This window comes from Anopheles funestus, chromosome 2RL (assembly GCF_943734845.2).
Source record: "Anopheles funestus chromosome 2RL, idAnoFuneDA-416_04, whole genome shotgun sequence".
NCBI lineage: Eukaryota > Metazoa > Arthropoda > Insecta > Diptera > Culicidae > Anopheles > Anopheles funestus.
The window spans coordinates 80,158,372-80,180,977 of NC_064598.1; the positions used below are offsets into that span (position 1 = coordinate 80,158,372).

Here is a 22,606-nt window from a genome sequence, read left to right on the forward strand (position 1 = left end):
ATTGACATGCCTCACACGTGTTCGATGTATGTCAATGTATACTGCGATTTAACTAGAAAAAATATGCTTTTTATGTAGCTAGCGACGAAAATGAGACGCTACTGTATTTTTAAATCGGAAAAAGAACACCCCTTGGCTTCTACTTCCTTTCCGTTGTTTCCTCTTTTTTTCCAAACTATGCAAACAGTGCGCGACTCGCGATCATGCACAGACCATTCGGTTTGGCCGTTTGCCATTTGATTACACTTTTTTGTGCTCTTTACAAACATCCCTTTCTACCAACCGTCGGTTGCTCTCGGTCACACTATTGTCGTTTTTCTATCGGAACCAAACAACCCGACTGACCGCCCCAGGCCCCAACAACCCAGACCGGGCGAGGGTTGCAACGAAACGCGCTGAAGGGCAGCTCGAGGTTTCAGGTCCGTTTGATAGGGGGGGCCGATACGATCAACGTATGGTCACGGTTGCCACTAGAAGAGTTCGGTCTGTGAGCGAGAGGTTGGATTAAGTGGTTCTGTTTTTTTCATTTCGCGGATTCGCATGTCTGTTCGACCGCGCCAATGCTTTCCCATTCATTCGACCACATCTGCCCCATCGGCGAGGATCGTCTTGCTACAGAGTGTGCGGCAGCAAACCGATTTTGTTGTTCGGTGAGTGCATGTGAAAGTTTCAGCACACGGAGTTGAAGTCACCAAGTTGAAAGAACCGTCGAAAGAAAGTTTCAACTTTCGACGCATATCGTGCATAATTTCTTTTGCGAAGATTTTTATTCGTCACAAACTGTCCACGTGTTACGTTTGAGTTGTGTGTGTGCGTAGTGTTCAAGTGTTTGTGTTTAGAGCTGTGTTACCGTGTCAGTTTCGATGGAGCTAAAATTAGGTCGGCACTAGCAGAACAAAACGCACCCCCCCGGAGAGTGTGACTTGGCGCGCGGTAGTTTTGACGTATAATCGCGTAAATATTGTGTGCATTGCAGCATACGCCAATCCAACACGTTAGTTTGAAAGGAATAAAGCAAGAAAAGTGTGGTATTCGCGTGTGTCGCATAAAACTCGCGAGCCGGAGTGCAACGAACTCAGAGTCGAAGTTTGAAAATAATAAACAACACACCCCGTTACCCCGTTACAACAGCCAACTACGATGGATAAGCAGTACGTGCTGAAGAATAACATGTAAGTGTTATGAGAGTACGTTGTGGCGGATGTGTTTTTCGTGTCGTTCTTGCTGAATCACTACCGAGGGAAAACCCGCATATTGAAGCTCATCGACCGTGCTGTGTTTTGTTCGTTTTTCCACGTTTTTCCAATAATTTGTCCGGTGTCGTGGTATTGCTTCCGATCCAAGCAGGCTATTCAACTGCCCATCCAATCGTCATACGTACTAAGCGCATAACGTGTCTAACGTATACGCTTCTAATAGTGTAACGTTTATGTAAAGATTAGTAAAACAAAAGTACTACATATGGTTAAATTGTGCTGTATTAAATTAATTTTTTTGTTCAACTAAAAAGATTCCATATTCATGTTGCTTTAATTACTTCCTGCAAAACAAATACGGGATGCCTTAAAAGTGTCCAATCACATTGCCCTGTTGGAATTATTTTGGCGACTGACTATCAACTTGACCTACTTTGCCTAGAAAACTGGAAAGGAATTTTTGTGGCCGGCTTCTACGACCGGTTTCTGACCAGCTGGTATATAGTTGCTGTCCTGTATTGGTTGGATTTATGGGGTATACAGCAGCAGACATTGAACCTAGTGCGGTTTTCCAGTGGTTTGATTTGCACAGGTTTCAGGTGCGGATCCGTACAATTTCTAATCTAGCAAGCGATAGCGTTGACCTTAAACATAAAGCAATGTTATCGATCGGTTTCGCGATCAAGGAACGATTAGAAAATCGCTTTTGGAAGCTTTGATTTGAGTGGTAAAATGATGCATGAATGAATAAATTTGGTTCGTGTTTATTTGGGTTGATGATTTCATAGTTTTATGGCTACCATAATAATGATTACGTTGAGTCCTCTCGGGTGCGACCGGGATGTTACAATGATCGTCGATGTACAAGAAGGACTTGAATTTAATTTCTAACTACATACATTTTACCAGCAACCATGTGGCTTTGCAGCTGTTGTCGATATTTGTTTGCCGAGTCACTGTTGGTTAACTATCTGGAACATGATTTAACCATATCCGTAACATTAGAAATTAACGTCTACCATGTTGTAAGGGAGCATCATCTAGATAGAATTCGATACCAAAACCCATTGGCAAACATATTTCCACCGAGTCACGGTTCTGCTCACAACGCATTGCCGTGCCACAAAGGCAGCTATTATGCATTCATAGAGATGCAACAGAGTTCCATCAAGTACAGAACCTTCTAGACCGAGGTACAATTGCAAGACGTGAATCGGCAATTCGCAAATCCGTACGCAATTCCGACCAAAAAGTTTGTGCGCTTCTGTGTGAGTACATTTGAAGGAAACACATTAATTAGAGGAACATAACGACGCTGTACGTTAGGTATGGGAGGTTGCTATGATTGGTTAATGCTACATGCGTTATTTGGTTAGCCGCTAGCAAACGTGCCGTTGGCGCGATCCTTGATGCGTGTTAAGAGCAAAAAGAGCACAAATGGGTGTGCGGTTTAGACATGGTTAGTTGCCTTCGGGTTCTAGGAAATTGCATCGTACAGTGGACGACCATCACGTAATATCAGTGTCGCGATCAACGCACGCCTTTATGCTAGATGACGATGAGTTAAACATCTGTCATACGGTTGTCATGACAGCTAGTAAACATGACAGCATCGTAGTATACTAAGACCTGTCAAAATGAACTACTGGAGTTGTTTTGTTGTTGAGTGGAAAACATTAGCATTGTTAAATTCTCGCTCAAATCCTAAACTCTTTAAGATCGCTACAAAAAATAGTAGATAGCATAAACTAGGTCAAAGGTTCTACGCAACGCCGGAGAAGGCTCGTACTGATTCGCATTTTGTTCGGTTCGTTGTGCCGCTATCGCCGTGCCCGTGCCTGTGCTCGTTGGTTGAATGTTTCTAACCACTCTTCCACGTCCGATCCGATCCGGTGAGCTTCTTGCATGTCGCGGTCGGCACCATAATGTTGCCAACCGACCCAGCACTGGACGGCCTTCAAAAATACCACCTTCTAGGTAACATTTCCACCAGGGCCCCCCCTTCTTATAGACACCCTCGATTCCCCGCTCCGATGCCGCTTATGAAACTAGCATCGTACACGAATTTGACCGTGTGCAGTGGAAACGAGTTAGAAAAATATAATCCCCCCCCCCCCCCTTGCTTCTTTTCCGCCCTCCCTTACCAATAGGCCTACCACCCCGTTTTTGGTAGCTTCCTTTCGCGCACAGTTTGTCCCGCGTGTCTTTTCACTTTCGCGATCGCGGTGGAGCGGTTCTCGACACCTGCCCAACCCTGCGTTCCACCAAAGCCCTGCGTCAAGTGCGCAAAATTCACGATGCGGCGTGGAAAGACGGAGGCTGTGCATAGTTGAATGAATCGAATGTGCATTACGAAAGCGCAGTGCGGTAAGACTGCTTGCTGGTGCTACTACTCACACTTGTCTTCCCTTGAGGCAGGTGGGGAGCTGTGGCGCGAGAAGTGGTAGCAGAACTCGTACGTACGTACAACCGGGTGTAAACTTAAACTTGGTACCCTGTTAGCGAATCTTTTAAACGATCGCAGAACCCTTAAGCTGGAACTGGGGATGGTAGAGAGTGTGGCAAGGGAAATAAAACTAAGGGTGTACCGGTTGAGTTGTACGTTTTATGCATCTTGGTGCGGCACTCTTGGCGGACTTGCGAAAAGGCTTTGGACCGATTTACCACCTCCGAAACCTCTACGGTGTCGCAGGAACGGGTTCTTTGAACGATCGTTACCCTTGGCGGTTTTTTGTTGCTGTTGTAAATGTTTTTTTTTTTTGTTGCATTTATTTATTTTGCTTCTTCGCTTAGTCGCTTAGTGGAAATGTTTCGTAATCACGATATCGCGCGCCAGAGTTCCGCTAATCGATGGGATTGGAACTTTGGTTCAGTTTTGAAATTTAATTTTAAAAGGCAATACATACCGGTTATGTTTTATACGTCGGTTGAGCAAACTCTGCGAATGAGATGATGGTTTATTAATAGAAATATGCAATTTATTGCAATATTATGATAATATTTATGAATTTTATTATTTTGCTTTCAATACCGTTGTATGATATATTTGAACTTTTGGATAAATTATTTACTAAAAGTGTTGGTAGAATTAAATTCTTTTCTTGGTATGTTTTAAATGTTTCTATGAAGTAATCTTTTCTCATTATTAGACTTGACCGCAAACTTGTTTGTTTGCCTTTGGAGCATCTTTATTGACCCAAAATGTGATTAACGAATTGATGGCATGTATCAAAGTCATCTTCAATTTAATGGTTTAATTAATTATAGTGTCAGCGTACCATTACTGTGATGTCAAACGTTTTCAATTTAGCAACCGGAGTTCGCCATTAGCTTATCGTGAGCTAATAATTAGCGAGCACGTCCCAACCGGAAGCTAAAGCGCAATAAAATCTGTAGAACATTCAGCAAGGGTTCCATGATCTAGGTCAAATGGCATCATTGCTGAACGGGGCTAGCGTGTGGAGTAAGTTGATCTATGGTGTATACTTAGCACACATCAAGCAAAGCCCCTGCTAGGCGAACCTCGCCATCCCGGAAGTGACAAACTCTCGAGAGGCACATTTGAAGGAGATCGTGTTAGTTGAAAACACGATCCCACTGTCCCCTGTCGTTCAGGCAGTGTGGAGATGATCCACCTTTTGCTAGGGAGGCTCTAGCCTATCTATCTCCCTAGTGAATCGTTTTAATACAAAACAGTCTGTTAAGCCGTTTTTCAGCTTTAAGTAGCTGATAACGAGTTGGTTCGAGTGTTGGAGCAGCAGGGCAACAACACTTAGCACGTTTTTACCGTCCCTTTGATACTTGGTGGCCTGCTGATAAACGCAGAGCCCTTCGGTTCTTTGTGTACGCTTCCCTTCGCGCGGTGTTCCACTGACGTCAAGGCGATTGGAGTGTGCTGATTTGAATATTGACCTTATCGCGGTCGGGCCGTTCGCTACACCCGATAGAGGAAAGATTTAACACAACAATGGAATGGTGGAATGGAATCGGTAGTGTACCCATCACTCACATCACATGCTGTCACTCAGCGGCTGAGCGCGGCTTAATGGGGTTAGATTGTAGAGCTGTGTTTTTTTTCGATTGGGTAAAGAGAATTGAAATGAAGTTGTACAAGAGAAGTCGAATGGAATACTAAAATTCTCGACGATATTCAACTGTTTCATCATTAGCATGTTGTTGTAGGAGTGCTGAATTAATAAGATATGTCCAGAGATATGTTCTCATCTCATTAAAAATCCCCGGAAAAGAATTTTAATTTACAGTCTAGCTGAACGTACTTCATCTATTTGTTGACCTTATGTGTGAGTGTTTTGTAGTAATTCTAAAAAAACCAGTTACTAGTGGATAGAATTGCTATGTACAGCTAATTACTTTTGTACCGCAACGCAGATCAACGCATTCATAGAAGGTTGTACAGGTTTGGCTTGTTAAGAAAGCTGACCGGACAGATTTGCCAATCATCACTGAATGGGGAAATACTCTATGAAACGTTGCAAATTCCACACGTGATACAAATATTTCCCATAGTCACCCATCACACAAAAAGCCAAAAATATCAAATTTACAGCTGTCGAACGATTCATGTGAAGAATGGTTTCTTATCAAATCGTTCAAAGGTCATTTAAGAGTTTTTGGTGCCACCTACGTCACAGGCAAGGGGTGTGAGCTTTAATACCAAGGCTATAACGGAAATAAACATAATTCTTATCGTTAGATTGTTGGCAAGTTTAGTGCTTAAGGAGTTTCTTTAATCCATGACAAAATGTGGCCTTTGTGATTAAGATGGATTGACGTTCTTGAAAGTTTTGGTAATGATTACAAACGCGCAACATTATCGTATGGAAAGTTTAAAATTGATTTACTGGATGCAATATTTTATATACAATATATTTGAAACGGATTGCAGTTACCAGCTGATGAAGAGTTATTCAATTCGACACGGGTGTAATTTGGTAATTATTTATAACATGTATTCTGATGATATCGATGATAACTGTGAAGTTTTCTCAGTAGCCTCCTCAGAAGCAACTGGAGTCTGTCAACTGGAAAACAACTGGAGACTGGAGATGTCTAGTGCCTTTCGTATAACGCAATACAACTCCCCGAGAATTGACTCCATCAGGAAGTCAGTCATGAGCTTATGGTTTACAATCTTAGAGCCCGAAATTCTAGCAGTTCCTGCGATATCAAATTGAATGAGTTAGGATAGAATTTTCTTCTGGACGTCTTCTTCTATATCTACAAGTATTCCACAGTGCGTAAGGTCCTCGAGACCTTATGTCAAGAACTAGGTTGACTTTAAGCAGTTGATTCTAAGGGTTCCTGTCTCGTCTGTCTCTCTAAGTTACAGTTACAGATAAGTCTTCACTATAATTTGTAGTTTCTCCAAAATTAGTTTGGAATTGCAAAGTATTCGACCCACACTCTAGATGACAGATTAGCAATATGCACTATAGAGGATTGACTGCAAACTTCGAAGTAAAATGTATCTAAAATACCTGAATTAGCTATATATCTTTAAGGATAGTAAGATAAATTGTCTTAGTGTGTCTTATGCAAGATTTAAATTTTTGATGCATTATAATCTTGCTTATATGTTTATTCCCCTAGCGTATGATGTGATCAGTGTACAACTACACCATCAACGGTTTTGCGAACTATTAACTCACAAAGTCCAGCTAAGTGACACTACGTCGCAGATTTGAGAAAACAAAAACAATTACAAAATCCAATGCTCGTGCCCTTGTCAACCTTTGGGCAGGTTATTCATCTTCCACGCAATGATATTTACACCATTAGCATCAAAAATATTTACAACAAGCCCGCAAAACCTATAAGAGATAACGGTGTCTCAAGGTTGTTCCGCCTGAGCGAAGAGACGATGCCTCTGAGCATTTAATTTATTTCGTATGAATGTTTCATCGTGTCGGTTGGGGGATTTTTTTATTCGAAACATCCATCCTTTCCATCAGTTGGGTTGGTTCGGTGTGGAGATTTAGATTTATTCATTCCTTTCGCATTGGTATTTGATTCAGATAGCAAAGCGTTTCTGTTGAAAAACGAAGCTTCACGATGTAACGTTGACGAGAAGGTTAGCCATAGCTAGACCCGTTCTCTTATCAGCGTAAAGTCCATCCGAACTCCAAAGTCCAAAGCGAATCCGTGATTCCATTTGCCATCGTTCCGTTGACAGTGTTAGTGGAGAGTGGTTCATGTTTCCAAACACCGTTCCCGATTCGGAAGGGTGTTGGCTTTCGAGGGTGGATCGATGGAGCTGTAGCGATAACGAAGCACTGAAATCGACTGCAATTTTGCTGCACTTTGCTTCGTTACCGGACACGAAACAATGACTCTGCCAGAGTACACAGACGTATGCTTTCCATTGAATTCCTGCAGGAAGATTGTGTGCTGATGAGGGTGAGCAACCTCCTGGTGGGGAAAATAAATTCTAAGTGCCCTTACACGTTTAGATAGGAAGCCGCTGTTGGCTAGACTCTTCAAGTCCCGATCGACGTTACGTGAATTCTTACGCAACAAAGCTCGCATCTAAAGTGGCGTTTAGTCAGTTGACGTTTACCGTTGTCATGTCGTGTCGTATTGAATTTGCTAATAAGTTCCCGTAGGATGGCTACCTGCGCTATGTCATGCCGGTAGCTGCGATACACGTAAACCTTAATTGATTTGTTTACACAGATTCTGTAAATATTTCAACATCAAGGACGGCAAATAACCGATACAGGAAAAAGAATTATGCATCAAACGTCCCTAAATCAACATTGTAACCATTTTACCAAACAGCATTCCGATTCCTAGCGCTTCTATTTGCTTGTTTGCTGGTTTTAAATATTCTACAGAAAGCAAATAATTGGAAATGAATCATCAATCAGGCCAGACAGTTCTTCAAGTGCTGACAAGGCAAATTTTGGTTCGAAGTTTGTTGTGTGAGCTTTTTTTTGCTGTTGAATCTTCAATCTATTGACACAAGTCGGCTTTTACACTTATCGACACGCAATGGTGAAGTTTGTTGTATGAGATTGGGATAATGGAATGTATTTATTTTTGCTTTTCCTTCCATGTGGAATTGGAATTCGCTCCTTTATGTTCTAGACTGTTCTCACAACTGTTTAGTTGTTTTTTTTGTGGATAATTATAGTTGATACAAATTATTCATCATTAGTTGGATTTTGTTTGAACTGAAGTGATTCAATCACATATGATGGACAATTTTTACAAACCTTTCCTATAAAAAGATCTCCAAAATTCAGGTCTTTGAAGTTTCAATTTATTGAACAATCCTGGAAATTGTAGTGTCTATTAGAAACTGGTTTGTTCACGTTATGGTTATTACAGTACATTGTACACATATTGAAGACAAGTAAACGGTATACCATGTGGGGAGCTATTTCAATGATAAAACTGACGTCATCTATTTCAAAAGTAAGCTTTTCGGGTGGTTTGATCACCACCGGTAATCAATTTGTTATCTCGTTATCGTCAGCATGCGCCACGTTTTATCACTTCCTTGCGTCTCAAGGTACCTTGATAATTTGCTGTTTTTAAATACACACACACACCTTAAAAACTGAAAAAATGCAGCTTAGTATTTGAATTAGTAGTAAGCGCAAAGAAGAATGGATGCACTTTTTCTTGAAAGCACTTGTTGCTTGCATTGGCTCACTTGTTTGCAAACTCGCTTCGATTGCATGCAAGCCACGAACATCATCACCATGGAGATGCGATCGTTCTTTCTCGCTTACTCGCAACACAACACCGTACGCAACTTGTTTATTCCCTTGCACTTCTCCCTTGCGAAAGGGTTTGCGGCTAACCTTTAGCGTACGTTGGCGCTTGTGTTGGTACCAACTAAATGGTTCCCCACAGAGCGCAAGCGATGGAGAAGCTAGAAACTGGCTGGAAACAAAGAATGAAGCAGCTACGATTGCATGACGGAATTGGTATGAAGCTGATGAAAGGGATTGTAATGAAGGTTGGGGTCGGAAAGGCAAACCCCTTCTTCTTCCCTCCCTCTTCTGCTTTTTCGACACGGAACAAACTAACACATTGCACCAACACGCCTTAGTGTTTGTGACGGGGTTTGGAGGACGCACGCAACGACGCTACTGGCGTCTCCATCATCTTTTTCCACCCTCTCGATCTATACAACCCTCATCGGAATCTACACTTGCGTTTGCGTGTGTGTGTGTGTCGCATATCGTACATTTTTGCTTCCCACATCAACGGTGCGCTCCGAGTCAGTGCCGTGCGTTCGGTTCACTCGTTGTTTGGCACCCTGCGGGACAGAGCAGAAACGTAGCCGACCGCGCGTTAGTTTGTCGAGGCATTCTTTCCTGGCCGTGCGTGCGTGCGTCACAGTAATAGGAAGAACGCATCTAACGCCTTGTGTAAGATTGCCACATTAAGACGCGTGCGTGAATCACTGATACTAAGGAGATTTTGTGAGAAAGTGTAAACCGTCTAACCTAGCTTAGTTTCGGTGTTTTAAGTTCACGTCGCCCTGCAGCAGAGTGAGGAAATTTGAAACTTACCCCTCCACTACCGGAAGTGTGATTAAATCCCACCGCAGGCAGACTGCAAAAAAAAACCTTGAAAGAGTAGCTTTGCTGCCTCTATTGCAAAACAACAAAACGGAAAAGAGAAAGGAACCCCCTCCCCCCCTTCTTGTACCGGGAAGAAAGTGCATTTGCGAAAGAAAATTATTCGTTGCAGTGAAACGAAATTGCATCCGCGAAGGTTGTTGTGTTGCAAAGTTGAGGCGCCCTTGTGACGTGATCTTCTGTGTGATCGGTTTAGATCTGTCAAACGTAGGGAGAAAGAAAAGTTCGAAGGAACAAAAAAACAAACACAGAATTGCAACTTGATCGTGCGTAAACATTATCAAACAAACAGAACAAACCGCGTACGTCACTAGTGACACTAGGCAAATAGTGGTCAGGGTAATCTGCGCTTTTGCAGGAGTTAAAAACAATTCTATTGTGTTAGCACGAAGCAGTGAATCACAGACGTGATAAGGCTGAATAAAAGCAGCAGCATCTTACAGTGTGCATTGATGTTGTGTTGCCATTCTACTGGTGGGTGTACATTTAATAGTTTAAACACCTTTTGACGGAAAACACACAAAGAAACGCAACGTAGAAAAACGAACGCACAGCGCTGTCACGGTGGTTAAGAACGAACGAACACGAAAAACATACACACGCACAAAGCTTCCAATATGGCGGAAGCGATCGACCTTGCCGGTGGTAGCAGCGGTCTCACTAACAATTTGCTCGATGATAACAATAGGAAAAATGGTTCGGTACGGGTACAGATCGTACCGTCGCAGCCGAAGACGCTCTCCCATCTGCCGACCCGACCACCCGTCGATCTGGCCTTCCACAATCTTACGTACCGGGTCAAGGAAGGACGACGCAACAGTAAGTACCATCGCAAACATTTTTTTTTCTGTTTCCTTTATGGCATTGCATTTCTTTATACACACGATGGGGGCCCATTTCCTGGTGAGGGTTGTTTTCATTCGCATCTCCCACAAAACAACAATGCAACGATCGCCGATCGATCGTCCTGTGGTGCGAGAGTAAGAAATCTGTCCACGTATACCGGTGTGCCTGCAACATGCGTCCAAACAACGTGTCCATGCGAAAGCCTCTATTTGCCCGATTGGGGAACGATGGTCACAATTTGCATGCGCATCGAATTATAAAGTCGATCACATTACCGATCGTGGCGGGGATTTATTGTGATACCGCTAGACCCGTGGGTCTGGCTAGCGCACCGGCAACAATTATTTGCAAACGGCCAAATGCAAAAGGAAGGTGCAAAAAAAACGGCTTACAAGATACGTAAAACATCCGGCTTTGAGGTTGACATGGCTTGCCTACCGGTTTGCCATTTATGGTGATCGTGATGGCGCATGGTAGTCGTTGGATTTCCAACATGAAGTAATCGTTAGATTGTAACACAGAGGCGCGTTGCGTGTTTTTTATCGCTATATTTAAAAAAAACTCTCTGATAAATATGACATCTTATCAGTTTCCTTTCGCTGGATTACGGATGAAACTTCCACCCGCTCAATTAACCTTGTGCTGGAGTATTTTTATCGCGCAATACATTCGCATTTTAAAGAAAATCCAGAACATCCTTGCAATCCGGAAAGTGAATGGAAAAGAAAGAAAAGGGTTTTAAAACATTGCTCGGTAAACTAGTTTTTGTTTTCGGTTTTTTTTTTTTGAAAGTAAAAGTTTTTGCTTTAAAAGTAAAAAGTGTGATATTTTTGTGTTAACCTCGTTTCTCCCTTTCAAAATGGTACCTTTTTAGTAAGGTGAAGCTAAAAATAAAACATACCGCAGCAACTGTTCAGGGTTGCACACAAAAACAAACAATTAAAATGATGATCTTTAAGGCTAAAGCGATCATGATCGTGTACGCGTGGCCATTAGCTGACCTTATCCCTATCATTTACTCTTGTTTTTTTTTTATTCCGTCCCACTACACGTGAACGATCTTAACCTCGTACCACCTGTACCAATGTACGGCATGTTCCGGAAGTGTGACGGAGTTGGCTAGAAACGGGGGCAAGTCGTCCTGGTCACGTGTCCTGCGGGTCAAAATGAGCAAACAACACCTATCCATTTTGTTGCGTTCCGCGCATGCGTTTTTTTATTTGTCATTAGATGTAAGCGACACAATCACAACGCACCAACCGGTTTGACTGATCGTTGGGTTGGAGTGTCTCATTAGTCCATGGCTTTCGTTCCTTCTTTTTGTTGTCTAACTTTGATCCGCGGGTTTTGCGAGAGGACAGCTTTAATGGCAAACGACCTTTGCGATCTTGCTAACGATTTCGTTGAATGGTTAGACGACAAACGATGCTTTTTGTTGACGTTCTGTTGGCAATCACTCGCAAGCCTCAGGCTTTGTGTGTGTGTGGTAAAAGGTTGATGACAAATGGAAGGCGCGTTTCTTTTTATTTACATGTAGGCTTTATAACACCTTTTTCTTTGTGTTTTTTGTAATTGTTCAAAGTACATTCCAGTTGAGATATTGCTCAAAAGTTTATTGCTCAAACCACTTTATCCGATCAAGATTTTGTTTTCTGAATGATGAAAATCTCTTGTTAATGTAATTAAACATGGTGGGTTTTGTCTTACTTAAGGTCGGTTTTTTTTACAACATGCTAGTGACAAATACGCCCCTTCAGTTGCTAGCAATATAGAGATAGAAGATGAAAATGACATAAAAAATAAAGGATAACTTTTATAATTTTTTTAGAGGATGATTCTGTGCTATTACAAATATCTCGTAAATATGCCCAAAGCCTAAAAGTATGCAAAATTTAATAATTTAGCGTCTTTAACTCTTCGAGATACTATTTAAGGGTTTGTAATAGGCAAAAAATAAATTAAAATGATCCAGAAACACAACTTACCGAGTTGCGAAAAAAGAAGTATATGGAAGAAAATATTCACTATTTTTAGTTAAATTTATCCCTCAGAAAACCTAAACATACAGTTTTATAGAGATCATTAGTTTTTATTTAAATCTGGTAATAATTCTTCTTCCTACGATGAGTAATGCGAGAAACTTCACAATTTGCAAACAACGCCCTACCCGTTTCTAGCTGATTCCTACTAAATGATTACCCATTCCACACGTGATTGTGAGAATATAGCGTTCCTTGGACGATACACACTTTACACCCGAAACAATTGCAACTTTTACGTCATGAAATTAAAATACCATCGTTAGAAGCTTTTTTTTCTTTTTTTTCTGTTGACTATATCCGGATCAAAGGTAATGTGGAGTATTTGCTTTGAATCAGAGATGATGATATGTTGTGTTAGTTTTTTCTTCCACCATGTGTAACATTTATTTACTAATTGATTGAATTTCAATTGGATGGGAGTGCGTCTGAGTTTTCGTACATTTGCCACCGCATAGTGGCCTACCACCTTCGACCCTGACAGTTTGTTCTGATTTCACTCGTCGAAAAAGAGCTTACACAAACGATGCGTTTGTTTTGTTCTTATCCAAATGCACAACACTATCCATGAGCTCATGAGTCACTGTAGCCGATAAACGTGGAATAGAGGGCAAAGTTTTTCTTTGTGGCTTCGATCGTGCTGTATTGAAAATGGACGTCGGATCAGGGATGAGTAATTCGTTTGTCCTTTGTGGGAGAGTTTTTCTTTTCTTTAATCATGTACATAAAAGCAAACTTTGAGTACAAAGCCATACTTTGGGAATGTATTTTTGTAGCTTTTCGAATCTACTTTCGTGAACAATGTTATGTTCACAGTTATGCACCAAAACGAGCAATTGGTAACGCAACCCCGATAAGGCTTAGAAGTGAGGCGCGACTTATCACGCACATCGATTCGACTCGCGATCGATTGTTCCAGTAGAGCAACAGGTTTTGTTTCTCACTGCATCTTATCAGAAGAAGGGAACGAAGAAGTAAAGATAAGGTTGTTCGGTGGTGTGATATTTTCTGACCGCATTAGCTAACGCAAAACCGATCGTAATTTTTTACATTTGTGAAAATAAACGTACCCAAAGTGCATTGTGTTAATGTTAATAATGCAACCAATAATATCGCTTTATCGACTACAACTAACCATGGGAATTTAGTTTTAAAAAGGATGTTTACTAAAAATCAATACTAACGACCACGTGTGCCGTTAACGAGTAGCCACGATTCTAACCCGGGAACTAGTTCACGCAAGGTTAATAGTTATTTAATAGCATCACTATGCCTGATGATCGATAGAATATAGTTGGAACACAACAGGCCTCTCCGTATCAACGAATCTAGAGATGAAATGCGTGCAAGGGTTGCAGAAAATAATTATAGATAAAAAACATCTTTCCCCACCCAATGCATCGATTCTACAGGCAGTTTTTTTTTAATAACCGGTCTGCTTAGGCTTGGGCGATTGGACGACTCATGTTTTTTCGCCATTGTTGCCGCTGCCGGTTCATTTTTTTTAAACGATCGAGTTGGGTAGATATCATTAATTAGTCAGTTACACCATTGACTGGGGATGATGACGATGATCGAGAGGCTTGTTTTTTCCCCACCGATTTAATTGCTCGCTTCAAAGTGTTGGATGGTGTGGAATTAATCGTCATGGTTGTGAGAACAGCCATGTGTGGAGAGCAAGTATTGGTTTTAAAATGGATTCACTTTTTGTAATAAATCTTAAACTTTTGCAAAAAAAATAATATTTATTTAGAAGTCAGCTTAAAAACTAGTTAACAGTCGTACATTTCAATTGCTGCGAAGAAGCATGATATGAATGGGGTTTTTTTTTAAATTAAAATAAATTTATTAAGATGTTACCATATCTCACTATTCGATGGATAGTGTGCAACCTGCTCTGACTGAAACAATCCTTTAAAACAAATATTGCCCTTGCATGAACGCATAACCTTGATCTTATGTACGTACCAGACAGAGCATATCTTTCGCGGAAATTCCCCTTTCCGGGAGATTTATCCGAACAAGTTACGGCAAAGTTGAGACAACAAAACCATTCGACAAGTAATGAATAAAAAAACCTGACCCGTTTCGTGTCATTGTCTGTATGCTTTTCGGTTTTGTTACAGGACTGTAAATGGGCTTGTGCTAACCGGTTATAAAGTTGTTTAGTTGCTAAAAAATTTAACATTCAAAAGCGAATAAGATGAAAGGGATGTTTATTTTTCTACGCACCGCGTCTCGAACACCTCCCAGTGCTGGTTCCAAGCTGGTGACGGTGGTATATATATTTTTTTAATTTCAAACATACCAAGCGGTCACTGAAATTGACCTTGCCATTCCACGCACCGCAAACATCGGTGCTCGATGGTGCAGACGATGGTTTTTGAATTCGATTCGACAAGACACAAGCTGGGAAGCTGCGAGTCTAAAGATAAATTGTGTATGTGTTGAATTTTTTTTCTTCTCTCTGCTGTTGAATTCCAATTTACTCCTTCCATTTCCAGCGGTGGTGTATGCAAAATGGTTTCCATCCCATCCATGCAATGATGACGCCTTTTAGCAGCACGGTTGATAACACCTGAAGGATGAGTTCCTCACTGAAGCTTGAAGTGAACATCATCTCTTTTAATTTTCACCCCAAAAGCTAACCACAAGGGGAGCTATAAGTGTGTTTTTTGTTTTTAGTTTTGTATGCATTTTTTGCAAACTTGTGTCTGAATGTCGCCACAATGTCAACAAAATGTTCTTGTATTTGGTAGTTGTAAACAATTGTTAAAACAAAGTTGACGATTACTGGTTCTCCCGCCAGAGATTGTTTCTTTCGAGCTATTTGCACAGTGGCCAGACATTCTAGCGCTTGCTGCAGTGTTCATAACTGTGATGGTTGTGGGGTTTAAGATCAATACTGTTTCAATTATTAATGTGGGAAAGTTTGCAAGCCCGCGGTCGGTACCCAACAGTAGCGCAATGGTGCAGGGTTGAGGTGATTCCCATCGCATTTTGCTTGGCGTGTTTGTTGGGAATCTTCGGTTTTAACCTTGCATTTATAAAAAGGTGCATAATTTACCTTACCACTTTGTGAAGGTACGGCAAGGTATTGCATTTTTAGTGGAAAACGGATTTTTCGAAGGGGAATTCGATACGTTCAATGATCATTAAAATGATTAGAAAATGTAACCCACGTCTTGCTCTTTGAGTCACTCGTTGATGCATGTGCAAGTTTGGTTTTCACATGTTTTACTACAACCGGCTGGAAACACCTTCCCCCCCCCCCCCCCCCCCCCCCTAACAAGTCAAGACCTTCACCGGGCGTCAATTAAACGTGGCCCCCACAACGAAACCAGATCGCGCACGAACCTCTAGCGACATTCTAGCGATCCTTTGGCCAGTAGGTACACTATGTTCGACAGGGTAGTAATTATTGGTTGCATATCATGGAAGGGGTACAACAGGAAGGGCAATAGAAAAAAAAATTGCTGGCAAAAATCCAATCTCAGTAGATATTTAATCACGCCGATTCCGAGAACATTGAGCTGGCAGAGGAATTCTCCAAGGTATTGATGCGTTGTCAAGGGTGAGATGGCTTTCAGTGTGATCACAATGACATCGAGAGAAGTAACACAAGAATCATCCATCACACGCATCGATCGTTTGACCTGTTGTCAATACTGGATGTGCGATGTGACGGCAATTAATGGCCCACGCTACGATTTGCTGGCGTCACATCGACGCTGGGCAAATAATAGACACAATAAAACCTATTTACACATGACATTTCCTTATTTGTAAGACGTATTATTTATACTTATAATCCTTTATTTATCTTTTTCTTTGCGCACCTTATCAGATGTGAAGACCATCCTGAAAGAGGTGAGCGGCAAACTGCGCTCGGGAGAGCTGACCGCCATCATGGGACCGTCCGGTGCTGGCAAGAGTACGCTACTAAACATCCTTTCTGGCTACAAGTAAGTGATCTTTTCCTTTATTTCTTCAAAAACAATATTTTAATCGGTTTGTTATTAAATTTGAAGAACAACAAACATCGATGGTTCGATAACGATGAACGGAAAGGAACGCAACCTGAGCCAATTCCGCAAACTTTCCGCCTACATCATGCAGGACAATCAGCTGCACGCTAACTTGACGGTGGAAGAAGCGATGAATGTGGCCGCTAGTCTGAAACTTAGCCAGAAAGTGGAAAAGAGTGAAAAGCAGCATGTGGTAAGTAGGGAATAATTTACATCACTCAAACGATCGCTTAACGATACGATTGAATTCTTGCAGATCAAGGAAATTCTGGAAACTCTCGGCCTTGAGGAGCACCGTCCAACATTGACGCGGAACCTATCCGGTGGTCAACAGAAGCGTCTCTCAATCGCGCTCGAGCTCGTAAACAATCCGCCGATCATGTTCTTCGACGAACCGACCTCGGGATTGGACAGCTCGACCTGTTTCCAGTGCGTCAGCTTGCTAAAGTTCTTGGCCCGCGGTGGCCGTACGATCATCTGCACCATCCATCAACCGTCGGCCCGTCTGTTCGAGATGTTCGATCAGCTGTACACGCTCGCGGATGGGCAGTGTGTGTATCAGGGTAGCACACGACAATTGGTCCCGTTCCTGGGTACGCTCGATCTGGAGTGTCCCTCGTATCACAATCCGGCCAGCTACGTTATTGAGGTGTCGTGCGGTGAGCATGGTGATCATACGCGCAAGCTCGTCAATGCGATCGAGAACGGCAAGAAGGATATTCGCAGCGAGTTGGACTTCCCGGCACAGAAGAACAAGAAGAACGAAAATGCGGCCAACGGCAATACTAACCTGAAGGTGAACTACGAGCGTATGAACGGTGGTGCGAACAAGTACGCGGACAATCTGAACCTCGGTGGAAACGGTCTACTGCCACCATCGATGGTGAATGATATTGCGAAGGAGACGGAAACCATCAAAATCGCCGTCGAACCGGACCGGGAACCAGAGGTTAACAGTGCGTTGCTGCCGGTAGAGGGTGCGGCTGACATTGACCACTCACCCGAACGCTATCCAACTTCGGAGTTCCACCAGTTTTGGGTTGTGTTGAAACGAACGTTGCTTTTCAGTAGACGTGATTGGGTATGTCGATCGTTATCCATTTACTTGTTTAGTATTTCCAGAAAGCCCAGAAACTAACGAATTCTCTTTGCACCATTTTACAGACTCTCATGTACTTGCGTTTGTTTGCTCACATTCTGGTTGGATTCCTGATCGGCACGTTGTACTACGATATTGGTAATGATGGCGCAAAGGTGCTCAGTAATCTTGGATTCCTGTTCTTCAACATGCTGTTCCTGATGTACACGTCCATGACAATTACGATTCTTTCATGTAAGTTTTAAATGCATTAATTGATGAGTGAGTTTAACTAATGTTATATTAATTTCCCTATCCTTGCAGTCCCTCTCGAGATGCCCGTACTACTAAAGGAGAACTTTAATAGGTGGTATTCATTACGGTCGTACTATCTCGCTATCACAGTCTCGGACATACCATTCCAGGTAAGTTGTGGACAGGGAGCTGAAGAAGACACAATGTCACTAACGGTTTGATTTCTACTTTTAGACAATCTTCTGCGTGTTTTACGTCTCGATCGTCTATTACTTCACATCTCAACCAATGGAATGGTTCCGGTTCGCAATGTTCCTTGGTTCGTGTTTGCTTATCTCGTTCGTGGCACAAAGTGTCGGTCTTGTTGTCGGTGCTGCCATGAACGTCCAGAACGGTGTGTTCCTTGCCCCAGTTATGTCTGTACCATTCCTGCTGTTTTCCGGCTTCTTCGTATCCTTCGACGCCATTCCAATCTATCTACGTTGGATCACATACCTTTCCTACATTCGCTACGGTTTCGAGGGAACTGCACTGGCCACCTACTCGTATGGTCGCGAAAAGCTTAAGTGCCACCAGGTGTACTGTCACTTCAAGTCACCAACGACCACGCTGGAGGAGTTGGACATGTTGGATGCTAACTTTACGCTCGATATTGTTGCACTGATCGTCATCTTCATTGTGTTGCGAGTTGCTGCCTTCCTGTTCCTGCGCTGGAAGTTGAAGACTACCAGATAAATCACACTGGGTGGGTGACTTGGTGATGTAATGTGTCGTGATGCTTTTTATTCTATTCAAGCTTAAATTTAACGAAGAGAGCTATGGTGTGCAAAACGGTACTGTACCACGTGCTATCGTATTCTCTTCCGGATGCACCCGATACCGTCGTAGCGTAAGCCAAAGTAGCGTTTAATGTTTTCAAGTTCTTCTTCAACTGTACCAAAAACACGGATGGCTAAAATAAGAAAGGATAAATCTGTGCGATGTGATTTTATCAGCTTACCCTTGCCTTGAACATCAATCGAACATATAACGGAACATATCAAAAGAATCGAGTGATAACTGTGCTCGAGCTTGGTTCGAATCGCAGAAATATAGCCACAAGATTGGCCTTATACCTTTATTGGGTGCCTTATTGGCTACACATGTATGGCGTTCTACACCGTGCCCTTTTTGTACTATCTCTTGTCTTTCTTATTCAGAAAGTGAATGGAGCAGCTTTTAAAGCGTACTGTCTCTCCGTTCCCTATACAGTTTAACCATTTTGCTAAACAACTTTTACGATAAGGCTCAAGCGCACCGTACCGTGCATTGGCGGCATTAGATGTTAAAGGAACGGGGTTTCTTTTTATAACCGATATTTGCTTCAAGATGTGTATACGTAAGGGAAATTGTGGATGGACGTGGTTGTAAAACAAAAAAAAGAAGAAAAAGAAAAGACGAAACAGAAGAAGAAAAACAGACTAAATGTGATAACATTTTAAAAACAAAAAAGCAATGACATGATCAACCAGCATATTGTAAACAAGTGCAATTAGTTAGCAAAAGTGCGATACAAATGTGAATGAAAAAATTGTAAATGGAATAAACAGGATTAATGTGGTTTTTTTTTTTTGAAAATATGTAAAGTTTGTGTTGGAGATTTTATTTCTGTGTTTAACTTGAAAGAAAGGGCTGATGAAACCATTGAGTTTCGATTAATGGCCTACAGTGTATTAGATTGAAACTCAAGGCACGAAACCATGAGGCTTTACAAGGAAAACTGCAATTGATGAATACGAAGAAGTAAAACTTTTAAAACCCTAATAAAGAGACCATAAAGAGGTAGGATCGTGAGTCTTGTGATATCATCAAAGTCCAAAGTTGAAACATAATAAAAAAAAAAAAAACAAATATAAACTAAGAAGATGATGCCAGCAAAAGCGAAATAATTAGTCGATAACATTAACTATGAATGAACTACACCATAAATTTCATTGTACTAAAAAGTTTACTATCCCTGTCCGTACATGAGCTTTGGCCATATTTTCCTGACCGTTGCGGGAACACTGTTCAAAATCTGCACAGTAGGTAACTTCATAAAAACGGACATAATATTCCTTCTGAATCCGTTGATCTAATATTAAATTTAATGATAATACAGTTAACAAACCGTATAGAAAAGTAAAAAAAAATAATAGAAATAAACAAATTATTACTTCCGTTTCATTTAAAACATGCTGAAAAAAAGTTCAATTAAGAGTTTTCATATTATTAATTTTAGTGTATTCAACAAATTCTTTTAATCTTAAGATAAAGTTATAATTTAAAAATGAACAGCATTTATATTAATATGAAACCTAAACAAGCTGATTAAAGCATTATTAAAAGTGTTATTAACATGAATATATGATAAATGAAAACAAAAATTTATAAAAATGATATATACAGAAGCAACGGTTAGTATTGTATGTAGAACGTTTGAAATATTGAAAACGACAACTAAACTATATTTTTTTAGTGAAACATGTGCGCAATTATTCTAAAAAGGACATAACCCATCAACATCTTAAGTGAAAAAGATGTAAAATTATGTGTTAATTGTAATAAAGCTAATGAATTGGAACAACTTTGATATACTCATTCTGTGTAGCAAAAATGTCTTTCATTATTCATATTACCTCACTCTAGTCTGGTCCCAGCGTTGTTGGATGCGCATCAAGATTAATGCACCATCTTTTACCATCTACTGCACTGGGTCCACTAAACGTTGAATTGTAAATTACCCATCTCATCCACGAAAGGTCCTCGACCGGATCAAGACCCATTCCTGGGCACGTGCACACTTCTGCACATTGTCACCCGAATGGCTGTCAGTTCCATTACACTCGAGCGCCTAACAACATCGTTAGGCCAAAGAAGACGCCCCGAACGATCCTTCCGAGCGATTGATATGACATTTTAAAGGAGACAAATCTGCATAAAGCCACTCTGCCACGGTGTCCACGTCCGGCGATGCCAAACAAACGGCTCATAATTCATCCACCGATTTACCCGTACACATCGACCCACTGCTCATCGTACTGCTAAGAGGTGCAAGCCATTTTCCAGACAGGGGCAGACGGGTGATGTATAATAGCTACGTTCTATTATTTTGCACCGAGGTTGCAAGTGCTTTGTAAGCAGTGCGCGATCTGGCTGCTGCTACCTTAGAAAGTGTTTGTGACGCAGGGCAACAATCAGGAACTGCATTGTGCTGCACCACCGTTCGACGATCGTCCACTTTCTTCCGCCCAATCGTTCAACGATGGTCGATGATTTCATTATGAAAAGCATCACTTTTCTCACCTTAGCGCGCGAGGATCCTTGTCGAATGGTCGGTTCGAGTGCTGCCCAAGCGGTCCCAAGCCCCAAGTGGCACGATCACCTCACACTCCTATTAACACTCGACCGCCGAGCGGACCATAAATCTTCACCGATCATTGCAATTTGTGCGACGGGTGCGATCGCAAGCGCGCGCGCTCACGCCCTTGCGGCTCGGATGAAAAAGATTCGTTCCGCGCGGCCCACCCGTGTCAGCGATGGGATGGTTTCGGAAGAATAGCCCTGACTCGAAACCACTTGGCGCCATCGAATGGGACACACTCAGTGCAATAATCACCAACCAAGAGTGGATCGGTGGTTCGATCTTCTCCATAGTGACCTTAAAAAAAAGAAGCATACCAGGCTAGTAATAAGTGAGAGAAACAGCAGAACTCGTGTAGAAAAATACAATAAAAAAAATCCTAAAGCGTAGGTGGATTAACTGCTGCCGTTTTGGGAAAGTGAAAAGTTACACCAGCTGCTTGGTGGTAGCGTTGGAAGCTTTCGATTAAAATAGCGAACTTAACTTTCCCGAGCCTAAAACCGTCTCGTTTGTCTGCAAAAAAAAGCTTAATGAGCCTGTACATGGGGTGAATGGTGTTTGGGTGCAGCATCAAGGGTGTGATTAAATCGCTATTAAACACGTGCAACACGGCTTCGCTAAATAGCTTCATTTCGCAACATCGGGCGACGGAGGTGAGGGGAAGTGAATTTCTCGGGACGTTAAATTTGATAGATCAGGCTGTGAGTAGTAAATCGATTTTGAGGAGATACTTGCTAATGATTAAAAAGGCCACAGGAACGGGTACCGGTAAAATATGGCTTGAAAATTTCTCCTGCATGGTGAACACAACAAACTATTTGATATACCGTTTATTACCGTTACTACAATCTTTAAATTGTTTTTAAGAGCTTTCTTATGTTTTGCACTTGTTCTATGATTTTTTTTTTCAAAAAATCTAATAAAATGGATTTGTAAAATTGGGTATTTTCTAGCTGTTTTTACCCAAATACTAATACATAAGTAAAAATATTTCAACAGAGATACGAAAAATTACCTTTGATCAATAAGTACTTCAATAAATGTTCGTTATTTTCTCCTCTATTTTCTTAATAATTAAACAAGCAAATACAGTCAAAACGTAATGCGAAATTTTAACACATTTAAAATAGATATTCTAGAGCAATCATAAAAAATATTCCATTTCAA

The 22,606-nt window shown here is 41.5% G+C and overlaps 1 protein-coding gene across 2 annotated transcripts; it reads left to right on the forward strand.

Annotated features, from left to right (window-relative positions):
- The first annotated feature begins 549 nt into the window (after positions 1-549).
- On the forward strand, positions 550-19,666 carry LOC125760739 (ATP-binding cassette sub-family G member 4-like). 2 transcript variants are annotated; one of them, XM_049421161.1, is made up of 8 exons: positions 550-1,172; positions 10,500-10,630; positions 16,544-16,661; positions 16,728-16,917; positions 16,981-17,805; positions 17,889-18,057; positions 18,127-18,227; positions 18,292-19,666. In XM_049421161.1, the coding sequence occupies exons 1-8, from the start codon at positions 1,141-1,143 to the stop codon at positions 18,790-18,792; spliced, it is 2,067 nt and encodes a 688-aa protein (XP_049277118.1). In that variant the 5' UTR covers positions 550-1,140; the 3' UTR covers positions 18,793-19,666. The 2 variants fall into 2 exon arrangements, with proteins under 2 accessions (XP_049277118.1, XP_049277117.1); XM_049421160.1 differs by lacking the exon at positions 550-1,172 and having other exon boundaries at positions 9,421-10,630.
- Positions 19,667-22,606: the final 2,940 nt, after the last annotated feature.

Coding starts and splice junctions, on each gene's coding strand:
- LOC125760739 (XM_049421160.1), top strand. CDS start 10,429: ATGGCGGAAGCGATCGACCTTGCCGGTGGTAGCAGCGGTCTCACTAAC. Junction 16,662..16,727: donor AACATCCTTTCTGGCTACAA/GTAAGTGATCTT, acceptor TTAAATTTGAAG/AACAACAAACATCGATGGTT. Junction 18,058..18,126: donor GACAATTACGATTCTTTCAT/GTAAGTTTTAAA, acceptor CTATCCTTGCAG/TCCCTCTCGAGATGCCCGTA.